Source organism: Mus caroli, unplaced genomic scaffold (assembly GCF_978045245.1).
Source record: "Mus caroli unplaced genomic scaffold, Mus_caroli_1 scaffold_9, whole genome shotgun sequence".
In the NCBI taxonomy this organism is placed as follows: Eukaryota; Metazoa; Chordata; class Mammalia; order Rodentia; family Muridae; genus Mus; species Mus caroli.
Window position 1 is genome coordinate 58,023,324 of NW_028227264.1, and position 22,859 is coordinate 58,046,182.

Below are 22,859 nucleotides of genomic sequence, written 5' to 3' on the forward strand. Positions count from 1 at the left end.
CTTTTCTTCTCAGTGCCCCTCATACATCCCAGTCTGTGGTGACTCTGTGAGCAGACTGTCACCTGGAAGTCCTGACTTGGTTAAGATGTGTAACAGGTAAAGTGGCCACAACCCACGTAGGAAGTAAAGTAGACAGTGTGGCTAGTTGGAAAGCACAGGTAAGAAGTTCATCACTGCAAGTGCATTAGGTCAGAGTCTACATGTGAGGGGGAAGCTGTTAGCCATTTTACTCTCCTCAGGGTGGTGCTCAGCCTGTGGGATGTGACCCTTTGGGAGTTGAACAACCCTTTCACAGGGGTCACCGAAGACCATCGAAAATCACACATTTGTATTACGACTCACAGCAGTAGCACAATTGCAGTGATGAATTAGCAAAGAAAAGAACTTTATGGTTGGGGGTCACCACAGTGCGGGCAGGCATGTATTAGGGGTCACCACAGTGCGGGCGAGTATTAGGGGCAGACCACAGTGAGGATGTGTATTAGGGGTCACCACAGTGCGGGCATGTATTAGGGGTCACCACAGTGCGGGTGTGTATTAGGGGCCGACGCATTGGAGGATTGAGAACAGCTGCTCTAGAGTTTTGGCCTGTGCTGTGCACACTTGCCGACCTCGGCTCGGTGTCTGCCAACCTTGGCTCGGTGTCTGCCAACCTTGGCTCGGCCGCTGTAAGGTGGGAGTGAACTTCCTGCTGGCTTTGCTCTGCTTGCCACCGGCTCTGCTTTATCTTCTGATTGCTCCTCTTTCAGGGCCTGACTTTCCAGGAGGTAGAGAACTTCTTCACTTTCCTGAAGAACATTAATGACGTGGACACTGCACTAAGCTTTTACCACATGGCTGGAGCATCTCTTGATAAAGGTACAGAAACCTGGGAGTTTCTTTTTTGAAATTCTATGCGTTACTCCGTATCTGAGTACCTCACCTGAAAATGACAGATTTTCTTGCATTTTGTTTGTTCTGTTTGTTTTGAGACTGGGTGTCTGTGTGTAGCCCTGGCTGTCCTGGAACTCAATCTGTAGACCAAACTGACCTTAGACTCAGAAATCTGCCTGCTTCTGCCTCCCTCCCGAGTGCTGGGATTGAAGATGTGCAGCATCCCCAGTGGTTTGTTCTCTTGTCACACAGAGATGCCAAGTTCAGCACATCCATCTGACTGTGCTGCAGACAGGGCAGAGCCATGTGATTGATTAGCCTGCATACAGGCATGAAGTAAGGCGGAGCTGCAGAACCACTCTGAGCCATCAGAGTCAGGATGTGTGTAAGGAGAAGCCAGGAGCACTTGGCATTGGGGTCTTTGATGAAGGAATGGTCTGGTTAGCATCTTTGCTTTCAACCATTAGATATAGATATAGATATTTTAAGAATTGAGAAGGACAAAAGAGTCTTTAAATACTTGCATTCGCCATTTTAGCTGTTTTTCCTCTATCCCAGAATACCCAGATACTCATCTGGGCTCAAGAACTTCTTTTACAGCTGTTTATGGTGTGATAAACTCCTGTTACGTTTAGGCTGTTTGAGATGCGGGTGCTGTGATGCATCCTCGCAGATCTGCCCAAAGCAAACAACTGCAGTTTTAGAGGCACAGACTTGCTTGTTCAGCACTTCTCAGGAGATTCCATCAGTTACTTTCTTACGTGAGATGGTAGCTCTAGCTTACATGTGAAATCTGAAAATGAACCAAGCTCTAGAAATCAAAGAGACTGCAGTTGCAACAGGATCCAGGATCTAGGAGTGAGGTAGATGGGGAGACGGGTCAAGGGACTCAAAGTTTGAGTGACATGGAATGGGGGGATCCTAAAGAGCTGATTACTGCTCCATGACTGTAGTTACTAATACTGTATCATATGCTTGGATTTGCTAAGAGAGATGCTTAATGCTGATAACACACACACACACACACACACACACACACACACGTAACTATATAAAGAGAGAGAGATGGTGATTTGGAAGGTTAGCATGATAGCCCATACCTATAAGTAGTACTCAGTAGGCTGAGGCAGGAGGATTATGAATTCAAGACCAGCCTGAGCTATATATCAAGCCCCTGTATAAAATGAAAAAAATAAAGAAAAATAAAGAGACACTTAATTACACTAGTGCAATAATACTTCACAGTATATCACATATCAGCACATCTTGTTGAAGCCCTTAAATCACAATTTATACACATAAATAGCAGTCTTAGGGTTTTACTGTGAACAGATACCATGACCAAGGCAAGTCTTATAAAGGACAACATTTAATTGGGACTGGCTTACAGGTACAGAGGTTCAGTCCATTATCATCAAGGTGGGAGGATGGCAGCATCCAGGCAGGCAGGGTACAGGCAAAGCTGAGAGTTCTACATTGTCATCTGAAGGCTGCTAGCAGAATACTGGCTTCCAGGAAGCTAGGATGAGGGTCTTAAGCCACACCCACAGTGGCACGCCTATTCCAACAGGACCATACCTTCTAATAGTGCCAGCCCCTGGACAGAGCACACACAAACCATCACAGTAGCTATATGTCAGTAAAGCTAGAAAAACAAAAGAAATCACTCTCCTTGTAGCCAGGACTCAGGATTCTTTTTCCATCCCGATCTGGCTGCCTTTTACTTTAAGCCATCCATATAGCTTTTTAAAATAGCATTTGTTTGCTTAAAATAACGCCTCCTCTCATCTCTGTAGAGTCCTTTTGGGGAGCGGTGATGTGGGTGTCATGGGGAAGGAGGGGTTACCATGCCCTTCCTCCCGAATAACCCTCGCTGCGCTGCCGTCTCGCAAGGCGGCCGTAGATAGCATGTGCAAATCCAAGAACGTAAGATTTAAAGCCACAAGGTACAAAAATAGAAATAATAACCACCTCTCAGAGTTTCCGTCCCCCCCTCCCCCAACTAAAGCCAACAGAACCACTTAAAGAAAGCCATGCGGGATGAATCACTATCTGTGTGTAAATTATAGGGTGTACAACACCAAATGATTCAGGGTAGAGGTAACGAAGAGAAACACAACAGAATGATTAAAAAGGTGGGCGGAGTTTCTTTCAAATGACTTTGGGCCTTTCCTGAGTAAGATGGCAGGCCTCTGGTCCTCATGCCCTTACATCTAGAGACCATGCTGGATACTCAGAGCAGGCCTGTGGTGCCTGGTCATTCAAGATGGCTTCTTGGTTTGCTTTCTAAGTTTTACATCGGATCCCCTGAACATATATTGATAAATATCAAAGAGATAGACAGAGCCCAGTTTCATGCTAAGTAACAGAATGAACGACATGCGTTTATCTCTCAGACAGCACTTAGGAGGCTGAGGCAGGCAGATCTCTGAGTTCGAGGCCAGCCTGGTCTACTGCATGATTTTCTGGGCAGCCAGGGCTACACAGAGAAACCTGTCACAGAAGAAAAAAAATGACACAAACAGAAAGCAACAGAAATTTATTCTCTCACAGTTGAATTTTAAAGTCATTGTGCATGAACTTAAATTGTCCATGGACCATGCTCCCTGGAGATGCATCCTTCCTTGTCTGTTCCATGTTCTGGAGGCTGTAGGTGCTCCTTGGCCTTGGATACATAGCTCCTATCTCTGTCCTGACTCTTATGTGGCTCTCCTTTCACTCACTAACTGGGTATCATTGGGCTCTTTCTGTGTGTGGAGACAGGAGTGGAGCCCTGCCTGACATAGGGTGTGGGTGGAGAGGGAGCCACGTAGGGTCAAAGGGCATGCTCTGCCCAGCCTCTTCTAGTTGCTGTCAATCCCAGCGGCCTTTTTTCTTTTGGAAAGGTCAAGACCTTCAGAACCTGATCTCTTCCCAAGGCCTTGGCACCGTTTCTTCCTTGGCTAGTTTAGAGCTTTCAAGCCAACCCTGAAATTGATGGGTGTTTCCCAAGCAATGCTCGATATGGTAATGAGTCCTCCCTTGGCTGCAAAGAAAAGTGGTCTAAATCAGTTTGGAAAATACCAGAGTCGCACATAGATTCTCCCTAAGCGCCACCGGGCTGGCTTTTAATATGCTAATGTTTGTAACTAATCCCCCCCCCCAAGGAGGGTGCAGTTCCCAAGTCCCCAGCCCTGATCTGCTCCCCAGTACCTTCACTACCTTACAGATTAGAGCTCGCCTAAGCAGCTCAAGGCAGCTGACAGGCAGCAGGTGCAGACTGATGGGCACACCATCAGTGGACATGATCCCGTCCTAATACCGGAAGTTTCATGAGGTGGTGGTGGTGGTTGTCTAGTTGTTTTGTTGTATTGTGTTATTATTGTTGTTTGTATGAACCACGTGGTAACAACTCAGATAAGAATGAGGTGTCCCTGGTGATTTCTGACCTCCTGAAGACATGGTCTCCAGGAAAGACTGGATTTCCTCTCTAGGTCATCTCTCATTTTGTACATAAGAACAACCAGGTCTTACTGTGCATGCATAAGTATCACCTCTGACGGGCTGCCTGAGTTATGGAAGCAATCTGCTGAAGACGGTTATGGGAAATTGAACATGACTCTCTCCCTAGCACCTTCCTGTGATGGAACAGTTGGATTCGAGCTGGAGCTTAAGAATGAGCTATGGCCTCTAAATCAGCATGTCTTGTTTTTGCCAGAAAAGTAAAGGGTCTCCAGGTGCCAGAGCCCCGGTGGAAAGCACCCCAGGATGTTAGCATTAGATGTAATCCCTGGGGGGGGTCCACTCATGGGGGCCCAGCACATCACTGCTGGGGTGGTGGGAGGGGCCGCAGGGCTCCAGCTGGGGTGGTGGGAGAGGCCACATCGGTCCACTGTCAGGCAGCAGAGAGATGAACACAGCTGCCCCGGTCGCTTTCTCCCCTTCTGACTTTTTTCTGGTCCAACCTATTGGATCACCTCATCTTCAGAACAGGTCTTCCTCCTCAGTTAAACCTTCTCGCAGACATGCCCAAAGGTGTGTCTCCTAGGTGACTAACTCCAGTAGCGATGACAGTGAAGATTAGCCATCATGTTACAGCCCAGAGTTACGTGCGAATCCAGGTGAAAGTGGCCTAATTTATAATTATCAGATAAATTTAAAGTCAGAGAAAATCTGTCAGATTCCCAAAAGAAAGGGGGGGGGGGCTTTTATTTCCTTGTTAGAAAATTTAAAACTTAATTAGACCTCAGCTAGTGCCTCTCCCGAATCTCATTTGAGCAGCGAGGCGCTGTAGTTGCGCAAAGGAATAGCACAGCGAAAAATCGAGGGCAGCTATAAATAAAGTGTGACCTGAGGAGCCTGGGACTTTCCCAGTCATAAATACTGTGCCCATGGGCCAGCTCTACTTGCTTCTGAGCAATAAAGGCCAGTGCTGCAGCTGAGAGACACCGTTAGTAGCTGGCGACTGGGGTGGTCGAGAGCCTGGGTGCTGCCTCTGGAGCCCCTGCTCAGATCTTTTTGTGAAGTTTTGGTTGGTTTTTTTAGATTTATTTTTATTTTATGTGATCTGAGTATTTTGCTTTTGTGTTATGTCCTGCATGTGTGTCTACACACGACATGCATGTCTGGTGCCTGCAGAGGTTGTGGATTCCCTGGAACTGAAGTTACAGACTGTTGTGATCTGTGGTCTGCCATGTGGGGTTCAGGGATTCGAACTTGGGTCCTAGAACTAGATCCTCTGGAAGAGCTACCAGTACTCTTAACCATTGAACCACCTCTGCAGCCCCTCTGCTCAGACCTTAAGGGGGCTTGTAATCAAGGTTTTCAGTTGTTAGCAGAATCCCATTCATTTCTGTGTGGGGCTGAGTCATCTTTCTCCTGCTGGCTATTGATTCTCCATGGGCCACAGCAAGTCCAGCCATATAACAGTTCACGGTCCAGCCACTCCCTTCTTCTAAAATTGCTACAGTAGATTCCTGTAGAAAGAGGTCAGGAGAGTGACCGGCCTATCACCATTGCCATGTAAACTAACCTAACAGCAGGCGTGTGTTATGTCCTATTCAAAGGCCTGCCTCCATTAAACAAGATGGAGATGCTGGGGTACCTCAGCAGTCTGTGTGCCACACCAACCAGTAATTCCAGATATAGCCCTGGCTGTCCTGGAACTCACTCTGTAGACCAGGCTGGCCTCAACCTCAGAAATCCACCTGCCTCTGCCTCCCAAGTGCTAGGATTAAAGATGTGCATCACCACAGCCCAGCTAGTTTTATCCATTTTTTAGACTTTAAAAAATATGGGTATGGGACACATATAAGGAAAGAGAGGTGTGTGTGTGTGTGTGTGTGTGTGTGTGTGTGTGTAAGCCCACAGAGGTCAAAAGACTGAACCTGGGTCCTCTGGGGAGCAGTACACACTCCTAACTGCTGAGCCAGCTCCCCAGCCCCTCGTTTCTTCTCTGTAGGCTCCCTGAGATATGGACATTGTAACTGACTGATGCTATTAGATCATTAAAAAGGAAAAGAAACAACTTGGCTGTCATAAAGTTTTAGGAGTGGAAGGGAGTTTAGAAATCGTTTTGATTAAACTCCTACTTTATTGTTCCTAACCAACAGTAAAGTCATTTGCTATGGAGGAAAATGACTTGCCCAGATCACAGCTAGTGTGGTACAAACCAGGGCAGAAGCTGAGGGTCGGAACTTCACACCTGTGTTGTCAGTAATGATGGTGATCAGAGTGAGCTGGGATATTAGAAAAGAGACTCCAGGCTGGGCGGTGGTGGTGCGAGCCTTTAATCCCAGCACTCAGGAGGCAGAGGCAGGCAGATCTCTGAGGCCAGCCTGGTCTACAGAGTGAGTTCCAGGATAGCCAGAACTACGCAGAGAAGTCCTGTCTCGGAAAACCATAAAAAGGAAAGTGAGAAGGAAGGGAAAGATGCCAGGCTGGAGAAACTGCTCCTCTCTTCCAGCACCCGTGTGGTCGCTCGCAAGCATCTGTAACTCTAGTTCCAGGGGATCTGACACCGTCTTCTGGCCTCCTTAGGCACAGGCATGCACATGATAAGCACATATGCAGGTAAAACACACCTATAGTAATGCAAGATGTTTAGTTTTTTTAAAAGATGTTCAACACTTTTATGTGACAACAGAAAGAGAAGAAAATTCAAAGCAAGGCTCCTGCAGACAGCCTAGGCGGACCGTAGAGGTAGGAGTGTTACAGACATGCAGGGGGAGGGGATTAGAACTTAAAGGAGCTTCAGTTGATAAACTCTGGCAGCTCGTGAAAAGCAGGCAGGCAGTCCCCTGCCCCCTGCTCATCCCTGTATGTTGTAAAAACCTTGTTCTATGAAGGAAATGCTGACCAGTATCCCACTGTCTTAAGATAAAGTCATCAATTTTTAAAGTAAAATTACTCAGTGTAGGCAAGGAAGCTCAAAATCTAAAATAAATGTTTGCTTCATGAGGGATTTTCCATGCAAAGACCTGATTTATTTTCTCAAATTTAAAATCACTCAGCATTCTAAAGATTGACTCTGCCTTGATCACATCACTGTGCATATATGATGGGTTTGTAAAACTCATAGGCACCCTGAGGAGGAGAGATGCCTTAGAGAGTCATGACTACTGGTTGGAGACTGGGAGGAACGTAAGCTGCCAGCACTCAAGTCAGCCCACATTATAGTCCACTGCGGAACAGACCAGAAAAGAAAGGTGACAAGAAGTATGGGTCAACATGATGGTGCAGCAGATGAGGGCACTTGCTGTAAAGCCTGATGACATGAGTTCGATCCCTACCACCCACACAGTAGAAAAGAGAGAAGCAATTCCTACAAGTTGTCCTTCAGCCTCTGTACACACACACACATACACACACACACACACGAAATACATGCTTTTTAAAAAATCTTTTAGGTACTGGAGACATGGCTCAGCAATAAAGAGAATGTAAAAATCTTGCAGGGGACCTGGGTTTGATTCCCAGAACCCAAAATTAAGAGGCTCACTACTGCCTGAAACTCCAGCTCCAAAGCTATCTGATGCCTTTGGCCTCTGAAGGCATGTGCACACACACACACACACACCCTATCTGCTTCCTGGAGACTTCAAGGTTTACTACCATGAGCAGCCTATGAAAATAAGTGAGAGTCTTTCAGGTAATTTCAACACACTGAATTATAACGTGTCTATAGCCATTGGTGTTAGCCTTCACTGGAGCAAGCATCACAGTCCATCAAGAATACAGTGTTATACAGAAGGAGCCCTCCTGCAGATAAAGGGTAGAAGAGAGCAGGAGCAAAGCACAGGATACAGCCATCTCCAGGATGCTGCTACAGCCATCCTGTCCTGGGAGGCTCACTCTGCAGCTGCTCCGGGATGCTGTTTGTGTTCTGGGATGGAATTATTTTTCAGCCGAGGTGCTAAATGAGCCTTTTCAGGGAAAGAGGGAAAGAAGAAGAGAGTCTTTTATGTGCATGTGTCTGAGAGAGGTACTGCTGGTGGCCTCTCAGGGGTAAAGGCACCACTGCACACAGCTGAGAGCAAGACCTCCGCTCCTACACCGTCAGAATTTTGAAATAAGTGAAGAAGGCATTACCTAACCAGAAATAATTTTCTAACCAGGCTTAGTGGCTCACAACTTTTAATACCAGGGCCCCGAAGGCTGAGGCAAGCCAGGCAGTGTAGGCCTTTAATCCCAGCACTAGGGGAAGTAGCAGCCAGTGGATCTCTGGGAGTTCAAGACAGCCTGGACTACAGAGTGAGTTCCAGGATAGCTAGAGTGCTTGTGTGGCTCGTGTGGCTTAGCACACCAGGTATTTCTTCTCCTTAGCAGGGGTTCTACACTGGAACTGTCTCTGGTATGTCTGTCCTGTAGCCTTTAGGCTGAAAACATTAACTGCCTAATGGCGCTCATAGACACACTTGTCTGGAGCCAGGCAGGGTGGGACATGCCTATGGTCACAGGACTCGGAAGGCTAAGGTAGGCAGTTCATGGAGCCCAACAGCACATCTTTAAAAAATAAAATAAAATAAACTCCTTCCATTCTTAGACACGATGTGATAGGATTTTCAGTGAAGCTAAGCACAGCACTGTACAATGCAATAAACCTTACAATTAAGTTAGCCCGAGCCAGTTTAAGCAAGGAGCCCATTGTGGCTCATCTGAGCTGCACTTGGTTTTGGTAGGTAGCACTTAGTGTCAGCTAGGGGATGGGGCCAACTGTGTCATCTCTGACAGGCAGGCCGCCTGATCACACAGAGGTTGTCAGCAGCCTGTACCACACAGAGCCAGTACCACGCAGAGCAGGCATTGTCCTCTTGCTGCGAAGGCTCTGGCTGTGTTGCTCTTAGTTCTCCTGAATCTTAGTTCTTTCCCCACCAGTCACCCCAAAACTGTGTCAGAATGTGTGTGTGTGTGTTCCAGCTGCCAGAGTGGCTTAGAAGTTACAAAACAGAAAGAAAAAAAAAAAAAAAAAACACATGCAAGAAAGGACCCCCCTCTTCCCCTCCCCCCACTCCCTTCCCCCTACTCCCTATCCCCCCCCTCCATGTAGAAGCAAGCCTTCCCAGGGCTAAAGCAGCGCCCCCTCCCCCCACCTCACCTTGGCAAGCACAAGCCAGCTTTTTAATTTTCTCCCCTGCAGTCCAGTAGGGCATGACTGACTAATCACATGACAGACCAGCTCAGGACATCACCATAACCCCCAGGGTCACCTTTCCACACTCCTTCACAGGGGGAAGAGACAAGCAGCTCTAACTGGGTCGCATGGAGAACAGCGCCCGCCCCTCACCCTGGGCCACCTCTGTGACTTGTGCTTTTCATGAGGTTGTTGTCCTCCTACACATTTTTAGTTGTCACTTCAGTTGTCAACGTGCGTTCCAAGGGCACAACGTGTGACCCTCACTGCAGAACACAGATCCGTGGTCTGTTATGTACTGCCTCCCCCCAGTCCTGGCTGTCACTCATCCCTGACACAAAGCACTGAGGGTGCCCTAGCTTGGCTTTTCTTTTATCTGGACTCTGTCCCTTTAGGATGACAGAGGCGGAAAGGAACTGGTACCATCCAGGTGAGAGGCTGAGTGGGTATAGGGAAAGAACAGTGGAATATGTAGGCCCTGCAACCACTAGCTTTGTGACCCTGGCAAGTCACTTAAGTCCCCTGGGTCTCTCATCGTCTCTGTGTCTTCTGGCTCTAAGAGCCTGTGGTTTTATGTGGACCTGTGAGTTTTATCATTCTGAGTGGCCTGAGTGGCCATTGCATGGTAAGTTTTATGTAACCTAATTTCTGACATATTATTTTATCACAGAAACTTAGCATGAGTCTTTCCACCGTTGAAGTGACCAGTCATGGACCACACCAGATGCACCTGGCTCAGTTCAGACGCTGCCCGGAACAAAGGGCAGCAGATTTTGAGTGGCAGGATTCTGCCGAATCTCCCCCATCCCAACCTTAAGTGGATGTAGGTCCCTGGGAAAATGAGTAGAAAGGTCACCTGTGATCCTTGGGAACCTAAGCTGTCTCTTTCCTGGGACCTTCTATTCCAGCACTCAGGAGGCAGAGGCAGAAGGATCTCTGTGAGTTCAGGCCAGCTGGAGCCGTACAATGAAACCCTGTCTAGGAAAATAAATGAATAAAAATGAAAAGGTGTAAGGATTTCTCCGCCATCATGCAAGCAGTCAGTTCTGCCTGGATACCCTGCCTGTTCTTTCTCTTTCATTGTGATGTCTCTCCTGGAGCTAGCATCAGGTCTAGTACCAGTGGGTTGGGGTCTCCATCTCTGAGGCTGCCCGTTGCCTTCAGACACTAGTCACAGCCCCAGGTTGTCTTATCTGAGCTTCTTTCTGTCCAGCCAGCTCCTGATGGGATGGGGTTCACTTGATTTGTGAGAGACTCAAAGTACTGGAGCAAGCACTTGGGTTTATTGGCTTATCGTAAAGGTTACAGATACGTCGGGAGAGGTCGGGGAGGAGCCCAGAACTTCTGTACCCGCCCAGGGCACACCATCCTCCAGGAACCTCTATGTGCCAACAGACTGGAAGCTTGCCAAAGCCTGTGCTCCAAGGATCTTAGAGGGCATCAGTACACAGCATGACTGGTTGGCCCCTTAGCCTTTGGTGACCAACTCAACAGGTTAGAGGGCAGAGCTGGAAAACCCCAACCAGACTTGGTCTTTCCTGTGATCCACAGTCCTCTTGAACCTGCCTATATGCTGTCAGCTCAGTCATCTCAGGAACACAAAGAAAGATATACTTTGGCAATCGCAAGGATATTAGGACTTCTATGTCAAAACAGAACCAAAAAATCCCCCAGAAGACTATATTAGTTACTTGTTCAATCCATGTGACAAAATACTTGCCTAAAGAAACCTAAGAGGGCCGGAAAGTGGTGGCACATGCCTTTAATCCCAGCACTTGGGAGGCAGAGGCAGGTGGATTTCTGAGTTCAAGGCCAGCCTGGTCTACAGAGTGAGTTCCAGGATAGCCAGGGCTACACAGAGAAGCCATGTCTCAGAAAAGAAAAAAGAAAAAGAAAAAAGAAAAAAGAAACCTAAGAGGATGGAGAGATGGCCAGTGGTATCACTTGCTGTGTGAGCACCAGGACTTGGGCTTTAATTTGGCTGGGCATGGCCAGGCATACACCTTCCGCCCTAGGACTGTGGGGGGCAGCGGCAGCATTGCTGGGGCTTGCTGGCTGCCATCCTGGCTCCAGGTTCAGTGAGCAACCCTGCCTCCGGAGCAGAAGGAGAGTAACAGAGCAGAGCATTCACCGTGCACAAGCCACATTCCCTCTCCATACCCAGGAGAGGGAAAGGCATTGAAGGAAGAAAGGGAGAGTTGGCTTGGGTGCAGCCTGGAGGTAAAATGTGTCGGGGCCGGAAAGTCATGGTGGCAGGAGGCAGCATCGGCTCCACAGCCAGGAAGAAGAGAGGGATGGATCTCTATGCCCAGTTCACAGTGTCCTTGTTATCCAGTCCAGGTCCCCAGCCCGTGGAATTATACCAACCACATTTGGTGCGAGCATCTGCACAGACATGAAGTGGGGGCAGGGTTCCATGGTGATTATAAGTACCATCAGGTTGCCAGGGGAAATTATCCATCACAGAAGACCCAAGCATGTGTTTCAGAATCACAGTCACCAAATAGGAGAGGCCAAAGTTGGAGTACCAACAGTTCTGCACAGGAATGCTGAGGTCCAGGGGTAAGGGGTTAGGGAAGCCCTCTTCACTGTGGTTTAATTACAGCTTTGTGAGTTAGAGATGTTGGAGACGGAGACATTGTGAATGAGCCTACTCTTGGGAGCGGCTGTCAGGCGCTTGGCCTGTAATCCACTGTCATCCCACCAGTCCCCACAGTTCCCAGTTTGGCAGTTTCCCTGCTAGTTGGTTTGTTCTGGGCTTCTCTGTTTCATACCCTGGGGTCCTCTCCAAGGACCTTTTCGCTATGAAAAGGGCACCCCAGCAAGTCTGTTCCCATCCCCAAGAGTCACAGTGACTTAGCAGCCCTGGTAGTCCACAGGCCACCAGTGTCCCCTCCAGGTGGGATGGGGCATAATCTATCCCTGCCACTTGAGGGGTGGCATTCATAATGATGTTCTTGCTGTAGTCTCTAGGAGTCCCCATTCTACAAGCACTTAATACCAGCCTAATGAGCTGCTCGGTGGAAACTGTCAAGAGCTCTCTCTCACTGACATGCCTGGATATTGCTTACTGGTTTATTGGAGCAGAGTGCTGTCGTGGGGAGAAAAATGAGTCTGAGAGTCGCAAGAGGACTGGCCAGGCATTCTACCTGAGAGAGCAGGAGCCTCAGGAGAGAGCAACAAGGCAGTTAGAGCAGTTAAAACATGAGATTGATGTGGCCTGCAGCAAACGGTATGGCCAGCAGAAAGCACACTCCTGCCACGTGAGGTTCTCGGATCCTTCTCGGGACTCGTCTGCGGCCGTGGAAAGAAGTTCGGCAGATAGCAGTGTCTGAGAACACCCACTTCTCCACCCTCATTCTGTCCTCCCCAAGAGATTCCCCCAAAGTCAACTGAGTTTCCTTAGGAGATCTCCTCTTTCGAGGAGTGTGAAGAGCAGCTTCTTCTCCTTGCAAATTGCTTTTGAGGACAGCCTCCTCCCCCCTCGCCCCCCTCCTCCCCCCTCTTTCCCCTCCACGCAGTGAAATTAGCAGTGATTAGTTCTTCCTGCATGGCTCAGTCTCTCAAGCTTGGTACTGTAGTTTTGTTCATCGCTGGCACATGAAAATTTACCACATCTGGTTCTTTTTGTTCCAAAACACAGCAGCCTCTCCTTCACTGTAAGTCACAGGCTGGGAGGGAGGGTGATCTGAAGAGTGGCCCAGGCTGCAGGAAGAAGAGACTAGCTCTTCCCTCCTTGCTAAACAGCTCGGTCCCTCTCAAGCTTGAGGCTTTGGGTACTGAAACAGAGCCCTGCGAGCCCCTCTGCTCTTGCCAGACACTTCCACCCCACGTCCATCCTCACCCTCCCGCTCTGAAATGAACACCAGGGAAGTCCCCGGTGGGCCAAGAACCCCAGCGGCCTCCTTCAGGCATCCTCGGACTTGAATATGAGAGAAGCAAACCCTAAGCCATCAGGCAGATAGCTGTCAGGGTAGAGCCACTCAGAGAACCCTGTCTCCTGACACCCAGCACGGTTCTGCCCCACCATACCTGTGTCTGCTGACCTCGGAGGCCGTGCTGAATATACACAGAGGTGACAGATGCAAGTGAGTAAATTCAGAAAAAAAAATGACAAGGCAGATGGGAACTGATGCTAAAGTGTGAAATAGCAAATGGTGCAGCCATGCATTGATGCTCCACAGAGCTTCTCCGTGTCTAAGCCAAAGGTCGGCCGCACAGCCTACAATTGCAGAAGCAGAACCTGCTCCTTTTCTTTTCTTTTCATCTTTATCTTATGTACACAGATGTATCCCCTGCAAGTATGTGTGTGTACCTGTGTATGCCTGGCACCCGAGGAAGTCAGAGGAAGGCTTCAGATCCCTGGGAATAGAGTTATGGACAGCTGGTTCTGGGAATCAAACCTGCGTCCTTGGCAAGAGCACGAAGTGCCGTTTCCTTAACCACTGAGCCATCTCTCCAGCCCCTTTTGCTTCCTGCAAGTTTTATTTCACTTTGGGCCTGATCTGTAAGCAGTAGCATAATTTATAGGCAATAGGTAGGCCAGGCGTGAGGATAAATGAGAGGGAAGACAGTGGAAATTGCCTAGTTCTTCCTGGCTCGTCTTTCATGGAAAACCAATTCCACATGATTGCTAATATTTCATAGTAAATGTCGGGGGAGGAAAATGGCAGAAGAGAGTTCTCTACAGAGGACAAAAAAAAATTAAAATAAATAAAGGCTGTGTGGTGGTCTAGTAGACCGAGTACCCTGCATCTCAGGGATACAGGTAAAAGAAATGGCTGGAGCAGACCAGGAGGAGGGGGCTAGTGGAGCAAATAGCTCACCATACAGATCCTAGATTGGCTGGGAACTAAGGTGCACCTGCCTCCTGTCGTTGCTCTGCCCCTCCTGTCAGTGCCCCGCCACTCCCACTGCCTGCCACACCCCTCCTGTCAACCTGCTCATTTCCTTGACATTTGTCATCCTGTTATCTGGGGCTGGCGATATGAAGTGGCTGCAGTGCAAGCGTGAGGACAGAGTTCAGATGCCAAGTTCTGATCCACATGAAAAGCAGGACCCACGCAGGGCACGATGGCGCACGTCTTTAATCCCAGTAATCAGGAGGTAGAGGCAGGCAGATCTCTGTGAGTTCAATGCCAGCCTGGTCTACAGAGTGAATTCCAGGACAGCCAGGGCTACACAGAGAATCCCTGTCTCAAAAAAACAAAACCAAACCAAACAAACAAAATACCCTGAGTTGTGGATAAGGGTTAAATTCTCATTTTTCTTTCTTTTTTATTCTTCACTACTGGGCTTTGAGGCTTAAATCCAGGCGTGTCTCGTGTCTCTCAAGTGCCGCATCACTGAGACATGCACAGCCCATTTTGATTGTTGAAGACTGGCTCGATGCCTCTCCTCTGTGGCCTTGAACTATGCTCATGGCTTTGACACAGGTTCTCATTGTGTGGCCCCAGCTGCCCTCAGTGCCTTGATCCTCCTCCCTCACTGTCCTCAGCACTAAAGGAACGGTGTGCTGCCCCCACAGCCGCCCCCACAGCCGGCCTTGCTTTCTCAGATCTGACTGCAGAGTTTGAGTGGTTTAGCCAGCTTCCGGAGAGAGGAGAGGAGATGAGAGATGTCTCTTCAGCTCTAACCCAGCGTTTCCTTCCCTCAGTGACCATGCAGCAAGTGGCCAGGACAGTGGCGAAGGTCGAACTCTCAGACCATGTGTGTGACGTGGTGTTCGCGCTCTTTGACTGCGACGGTGAGTGGGGTCCCGTGGAGTGGAGAGGGTGCACTGGGCCTCGCTGTAGTCCTAGACCCTGTTTGTAGTGGGGCAGTTTTATATGGCAGCATCGCCTCCGCAGCGGTCGGCCCTTGGCATTGTGAGCTTGAGAGTCACCACCCTGGGCCCCAGTCTGTGTTAGCCACGTCTCTGGGTTCATTTTGGGTTTTTGTTTGTTTCTTTGTTCTGTTTTGTTGAGATGGGGGTGTCTCTATATAACCCTGGCTAGCCTGGAACTTACTGTATACACCGTGACTGAGCGCCATGATTAAGGAAGTGTAATAGCACACCCAGGACATTTTCCATTTCCTGTGATTCCACCTTGCCTGTGGGTCTAAATTAGTGACCACATGGGTTTCAAAATGACAGCAGCAATCACATTTGTTCTCCCAAATTGTAACCCTGAGGATCCCCGAAGACATGTCATTTTCTCTAGAAAGTAAAGAAGCAAAAATATTAACACACACACACACAGTTGCCAGTAGATGAGAGCACATGTTTCAATGTCTCTAGAAAGAAGATGGCTGCAGCTCTGTTCTTACAGAACATAGTGGATGCCAGAGCCTGTGTCACGTACTGAGAACAGCGAGAGAAATGAGGGGCAGGGCAGAGCAGGGCAGATCACTGGCTGCTCGTACCAAGGGCAAAGGCTCAGTTCACAGCATCCAGGAGATCTGTCACCTCCTGACCTCCTCGGGTACCAGCCACGCACAGAGTGAATATACACGTAGACGCTATGCACACAGAATTTTTTTAATTAAAAGAAAAGAGATGGGTACAGTCCACCTTGGGAAGGATGTATAAGCCCAGACCAGCAAGGGTTCCAGAGCCAAGGCTAAGGATGAGGAGGATGGCCAGGTAAAGGGCGACAGGGACACCTCCCAGGAGGAAAAGCAGATTGAACTGGAGCCTCGCCACACCCCAAGGGTCCTCATTCCTTGCTACAGAAAGTAGCCACACTGCTCCCCTGCAGCACAGCATCCTCTCTTTGCCCCATTGTTGCGATGTCTCTTCTGCAACCTGGGAGCATTCCAGGAACCAATGCACAAGGTTCATCCATCTCTGTTCCAACACAGACCTGACTTATGCTCTATTCAAAGCATCTGTGGGCTGTGTTTGGAAACAGGGAAGGAGCTGGGTGATTCATCCTGAACTAAGGTTGAGAGTGGCTGAGTGTGTGCTGGGCTGCAGAACCCACAGGGTGTAGGGGCTGGAATTTCTCAGTGGCTTTTATCCCAGAGTCCCCACTGACACCTCTATGTCTCCTCATCCTCCAGGCAATGGGGAGCTGAGCAACAAGGAGTTCGTTTCCATCATGAAGCAGCGGCTGATGAGAGGCCTGGAGAAGCCCAAGGACATGGGTTTCACCCGCCTCATGCAGGCCATGTGGAAATGTGCCCAAGAAACTGCCTGGGACTTTGCTCTGCCCAAATAGTATTCCCACCTCCTGCACCTTAGCACCCTGCAAGCCCTGGAGTGGCCCTTCATGCTGCTGATGCATCGGGAGTGGTGTCCACCTCCCCTTCTTTCTGGGAGTAACCTCTGGGCTCAGTGGGCTTCCCTCTCCACCCTGTCCTGACTGCTAGGCTGTTCTGCTAGGCTCTGAGTCTGCAGTCAGATGGAAGGTCCTAAAACAGTACTGAGGCTTCAAAGTAGAGACCTTAGTTAGTTCCCTTAACAAGTGCCCTGTGGGTCAGTGCAGGAGCCCTCCCAACTCCGGCCAGCCCGGGAGGGAGGCATCTCTGCTCTGCTCTGCTCTGCTCTGCCATCTGTCTCTCGCTGTGGATTTATAGTACCAAGAACACTCCCTGCCATTTTCCTCCTGCTGTTTTTAAGCTGCAAGTTTGGAAATGAGCTGGCAGGCGAAAGGAAGTGTGTGATGAATGATAATGCAGATGACCCTGGCACCCTGAGCTGGCAGGAAGCCTGGCCAGAGGAAGGGTCTGTGTTAGCCACCAGGGGTTCCAGGAAGGCCCTGTGCGCCTCCCCCCCCCCCCAGAATCCTGATTCCAAGTGGCTGCTTAAAGCAGCCTCTGGGACTCTGCTTCACTAGAGCAATGGCTGAGCCCCTGTCCCTGTGTCTCATCCCCTCTCTATGGACCTGCGGAGCCCAGACCCAGCTCAGAGCCTGGCTGCCCTCTGTCTAAGACACTCGTAAAATATCACTTTAATTATAACACTTTGCAGGAAATACCCGCAAGAGCTCTGTGTCCTTTCTTTCTTTTAGGCCTTTCCTCTGGGCCCTTGTTTTTTGTCATCAGCCAGAAACTGATGCTCTCTTGTCACAAGCAACTTGAGGCAGGGACAAAAGGCAAGAGTGCTTGCACATTAGGGTAGCATTGTGCCATCTCCTTTTAAGTGGTGCTTCCATGGACTGTCACACACAGTCCCTGACACAGACCCATGAGCATCCAGTATGTTGGATGTGCATTGAGAACCATAGCAACAGTGTTGTCTGATGGACTCGGCTCCACCACTCAGTGGTGCTGAGCCCGTTCCCCATCTGTTCGTTCATCTGTGAAATGATAGATTGAGCTGAATGAGCCCGAAGTTCCCTCCTATGAGCCTCTGCTTCAGCTCTCCAGAACCTCCAGGATCTGCCTCAGCGTGGGACTCCACCCTGACTCGGAACACAGCCGGGGGTTATTGGGCAGCAAGAGAGCTGGGGCCTCTGCCCACACCTGCACAGGAAAGCAGAGGTGGGCACTTCCTCTAGGGCCTCCCTTCCACGAGGCCGGCTTTGCTCTCTGCTGAGACAGCTGCTTCGGGCCTTGTAGGTGCCCTGTCTTCACCACTCTGCCTGGAGTCTTAAGTGCAGGCTTTGCTGTGCTGGGTGCTCTAAGCCTGAGGCATCAGTGCAGTGTAAGTGTGTCTTAAATACGACCCAATAATCCCTGCTCACCCTCTCCCCCATTTCCATTCTCCAGAAAGCCATCCACAGGCTGGGTGGGACATTTACTTCTCCCCACAAGAACTCTTCAGGGGAGCGGCTGGGCTTCCTTAACCTGAGGTTCACTGTTATCCTAGGAGACAAGAAGAGGAAGCTTAGAAACTGTTGCTAAGGGCAACTTAAGAATGCTCCATGATTAAAAAAAAAAATTTTTTTTTTCAATTGCTTCTAGTGCCCCACCTTGTTTCTGCTATGGCTGAAGCACATACTCTAGGGAAAGGAGGAAAGGAGAAAAGGAGAGATGTGGCCAATGGCTGCTGCCACACAGTTAAGAAGGGACTTCATGGGCCACGGAGGCTAGTGCTGGCTCCAGGGTGCAAGCCTCGAACAGACCAAACCCACAGGGGTCATGAGAAGTCAGGCAGGAGCCAAGACTGGCTCAGGTGTGGACTTCCAGTGCCACCTGCTGGCAGAACTGCTCAGTGCAGGAGCCTAACTTGCCAGCAGGGCTGGGTGGCCCAAAGGCATAGCAGAAGAAACTGAGAGGATCCAAGTGCAGGTGAAAGAGAGGGAAATGGTGTATTGCTCTCTGACTTAGAAGATGAATGTTAATGAGTAAATGTATGTTCTTCGAGCTATTCGATGTCACCTTCACTAATCAGCAACTGTAGACGAGGCACTGAGCAAGGTCTTTGAGGAGCATGCGCCGTAAAGAGGAAAACCCGAAGGCGCAACAGATTCTTCATACCGTGAAGCAGCTTTCCATCGGATACCTACGTGTGAGTCCACACACGCTGCCGGCAGAAGAAGTGGGATTGGGGGCGCTTCGGGGTTGATTTGTCGTTTTGAATAGGCCTGTGAGTTGAGTAGAAGGCCCCAAAGATTGAGGAGCAGGAGGACCAAGGGAATGCAGATTCAAAGGCCAGGTCCATCCAGAAAACTGGAGTCCAGGGTTCCTAACGTGGTTTAGGGACTGATTCTGCGTTACAATAGGGAGCCAAGTGTGGCAAGCGTGGTAGCTGGCAGCACATCTGTAATTCCAAAACTAACAGGCAGCGGGGGTCGGGGGGAGGGGGGTGGGTTGGGGTGCAACTTTGGGCAAAAGATCACTTTGAGTTCAAAGCCAACCCAGACTAGATGGTGAAACTCTGTCTCAAAGGAAAGAGTGGGAATGAAGATAACAACCATACAAAGTAACTCAGAAACCATCCATCTGGTGGACATTTGGGATTGGGAGTGTAGCACAGTGGAAGAGTTTGTGTCAGCGTGCCTGAGACCCTGGGTTCCACCACCATCATACTTGAGTCCTCAGAACTGAGTATACTACTGGGTGTGCTGTATATGGAGGCAGCGGCAAGCTCACTGACAGCTGGACCTCAGTATGCATGCTGTCCTGGGTTTGGTTCCTAGCACCATAAAAAAAAAAAAAAGAAAAATTATAAATCTCCATTATTAGGCCTGGCATGGTTGCAAAAGCCTTTTATCCCATCACTGGAGAGGCAGAAGCAGGCAGAGTTCTATGAGTTGAAGGCTGACCTGGTCTGCACAGTGAGTTTCAGAACAGCTGGGGCTATTTAAAGAGACTGTCTCAAATAAATAAATAGATGAATGAGTGAATGAATGAGTAAATAAATGGATGGATGGATGGATGAATACTTCCATTCTTGCAGAAGACAGGCTGACAGTATGCTGTGCACCTGCCACAACAGACTAAGTGGAGAGAGCCACAGGACTGGGGGAATGTCTCAGTGGGTAACATGCTTGCCACGCAGGCCTGACAACCTGAGTTTGGGTTTGGATCCTGAAAACTCAGTAGAATACAAGACTCTAGTTCCAGATGAGCCTCTCCTGGAGGGTGGGAGGTGAAGACAGAAGAACCCTGCAAAGCTCGAGGGACAGTTCCCTTGGCATGTGCAAGCAATGAACAAGAGAGACCCGATCTCAAGGTGGCAGGTGGGATTTGACACCCAAAATTTTCCTTTGACCTCCACATACATGTAATGGAGTATGTGCACCTGAACATAGAGAACACACATGTAAATAAACGTGGGGTTATAGGCATGTACCACCGTGCTCAGTTTTATACAGTGCTGGGGACTGAACCCATGACTTCATGCATGCTAGACAGGACAAGCACCCAACCAACTGAGCCACATCCCTGGTATTAGGAACTTTAAAATGCATAAAATTACCAATAATCAACAGCTTAAAAAATAGTGCTGTAGGTAAAGGTAGGGGAGGGGTGTTGTCTGGGCAGTGGTGACACAAGCCTTTAATCCCCATACTTGAAAGGCAGAGGCGGGCAGATCTCTGAATTAGAGGCCATCCTGGTCTACAGAGTGATTTCCAGGATAGCCAAGGCTACACGAAGAAACCCTATCTCAAAAAACAAAATAATAATAACAATAAATAGTACTGTAAGCAACCCTGTGCCAATAACTGTGAAATTACTATTTTCTCGAACATATCTTACCAGATAGACATAAAGGGAAAATTCAGGTAGCCAAACCACAATATATTTAACCCATAGAAATTATAACAAAAAGTGCCAATCACAGATGGCCTGGTGGGGGAGAAAGGCAGCTATAGGACCCTGTAAATAAGTTAGGACAGTCATATTAATAATTAGCCACTGGGGGCGCTAAGAGGGAAGATGCTGTAATAAACTGCACTGTGTTTACCTTCTTCAGTACTGAAGTTAAAACCCATCATTTTGTACATATACCAGCCAAGCACTGCACATTGGGCTGCACTCCCAGAGGCCAGCCCTGCATTTTTGAATGGTCAGTTTTCTTGCGATGCATTAAGTGGACTTCAGTGGAGTCCACAGTGAGTCATAAGCCCCCCCCTAGAACAGTGGCTCTCAAACATCCTAATGCTGCACCCCTTAATACCATTCCTTGTGGGACCGTGAAAGGCAGCCTGTTTTCTGGTCAAGCTCGCTCTCTCTCTCTCTCTCTCTCTCTCTCTCTCTCTCTCTCTCTCTTTCTCTCTCTCTCCCTCTCTCTCTCCATCCCTCCCTCCCTCCCTCTCTCTCTCTCTCTCTCTTTGGTTGTTTTCAAGACAGGGTTTCTCTGTGTAGCCCTGGCTGTCCTGTCCTGGAACTCACTCTAGACCAGGCTGGCCTCAAACTCAGAAATCCTCCTGCCTCTGCCTCCCAAGTGCTGGGATTATAGGTGTGTGCCACCACTGCCCAGCAAGTTCTTGTTCTCTTACTCTCACCTCTTGCTCTTCTTCTCCCCCTCCCTACTCCTCTCTCTCATTGTGGCCATGGCCGCCCTCTGCTTCCCTCCCTCCTCCCCTCCTCCCTTCTCTCCCTCCTTTTCTACAATAAAGCTCTAAAACCTTGGCGGGAACCACCCAGCACCTTCTCCCCTTGCCCCTTCTCCCTTTGGCCCCAGGGCTAACGTAGCCGCCCCCCCCCCCCCCGGCCCCCACTTTGTTCTCAGCTCTTCCTGGACATCCAGCGGAGTCTGGAATGTCAGAGAATGAGAACCTATTGTATCTGACCTCCCGTGAGGCCCAGAGACCCCAGAGCCCGCTCTTTCTCTCTGGTGCCTGAGAGTGTGCCTTCCCCACTCACCTCCAAGCAGGGTCAGGCGGCCTAACACGGCCAGACGCCCTTCCCAAGGTGGTTCTATGGGGTCCCGCGGCAGTCTCCAGCATCCACCTGTCCAGTCTTCCTGAGCTGGGATGCTGGTCTCTCCCACCCCTGTATTTTCCCACGTCCAACGCAGGGCAGATCCTCATGGTGTGACCCCCAACCATAACATTTTCATTGCTACTTCATAACTGTAATCTGCTACTGTTTTGAACCGTAATGCAAATATCTGTGTTTTCAGATGGTCTTAGGCTTAGGGTCATTTGACCCCCACAAATGGATCATGACCCACGGGTTAAGAATCACTGCCCAGGTTGTATCAGGCTGCAGCACCGGAAGGAAGGTTTAGAGGAAGGCGAGGCCACAGCATCATGTGACTGGATAAGGGGCAAGCATGAGGCACGAATCTCGGAAGATGGCTAGGTTGTCAGTCATGACTTGTAATTGAGTAACAGTGCTGTGGTTGCTCTTCAGGGCCCTGCGAAGCTGAGAAAAGAGTCAGGGTTAGACAGAAGACAAGCCCTTCTTCAGAACGGAGGTCGGGGGCTGGTGAGGTAGCTTAGCAGTTAAGAGCATTTATTCTGACAAAGAATCGGGGTTCAGTACCCAGCAACTACACGGCAGCTCTCTAAAACTACAGTTCCAGGGGATCTGAAGCCCTCCTTTTAGGCTCCAAAGGCACCAGGCATGCATGTCACACACATCTATGCAGATGAAACGTGCACATAAATATTTTTAAAAGAAAGTGGACGTCAGAAGCAAGGAGATATTCCCAGGGCTGGGCTTGGCTCTGCTGATGACAGCGAAAGTTAAAAATAAGCTCAGGAGACATCCAGAGACCTGCTGACCAGCCACCATGCCACACAGTGTGTGGGAAGGTAGAGATGCCCACAGACCCACCCTCTGCCACACAGCACAGTAGCCCATGGCCCGCCTGCAGCAGGAGCCACTACAGTGTGCACCTGTGTGATGGACAGATGGGAGAGGAAGAGAAGCAGAACAGCCTGAGCCTTGTGAAGGAAGATGGAGTAGGAGATCATGATAAAGCACCAACCCACGCTGCCGCCGAGGGCCATGTCTGGGTCCACGTCTATGCAGTGACAGGGGTTGGTGTCAA

At 49.4% G+C, this 22,859-nt stretch overlaps 1 protein-coding gene across 1 annotated transcript in view; it reads left to right on the forward strand.

Moving 5' to 3' along the window:
- Micu1 (mitochondrial calcium uptake 1) overlaps positions 1-17,444 on the forward strand; it is a 152,002-nt gene extending 134,558 nt beyond the window's left edge. Inside the window, exons 10-12 of the mRNA XM_021173987.3 lie at positions 750-858; positions 15,141-15,230; positions 16,529-17,444. Coding sequence (XP_021029646.1) covers positions 750-858; positions 15,141-15,230; positions 16,529-16,686 — 357 coding nt within the window. The 3' untranslated portion in view covers positions 16,687-17,444. The remainder of the gene's footprint in view (positions 1-749; positions 859-15,140; positions 15,231-16,528) is intronic.
- Positions 17,445-22,859: the final 5,415 nt, after the last annotated feature.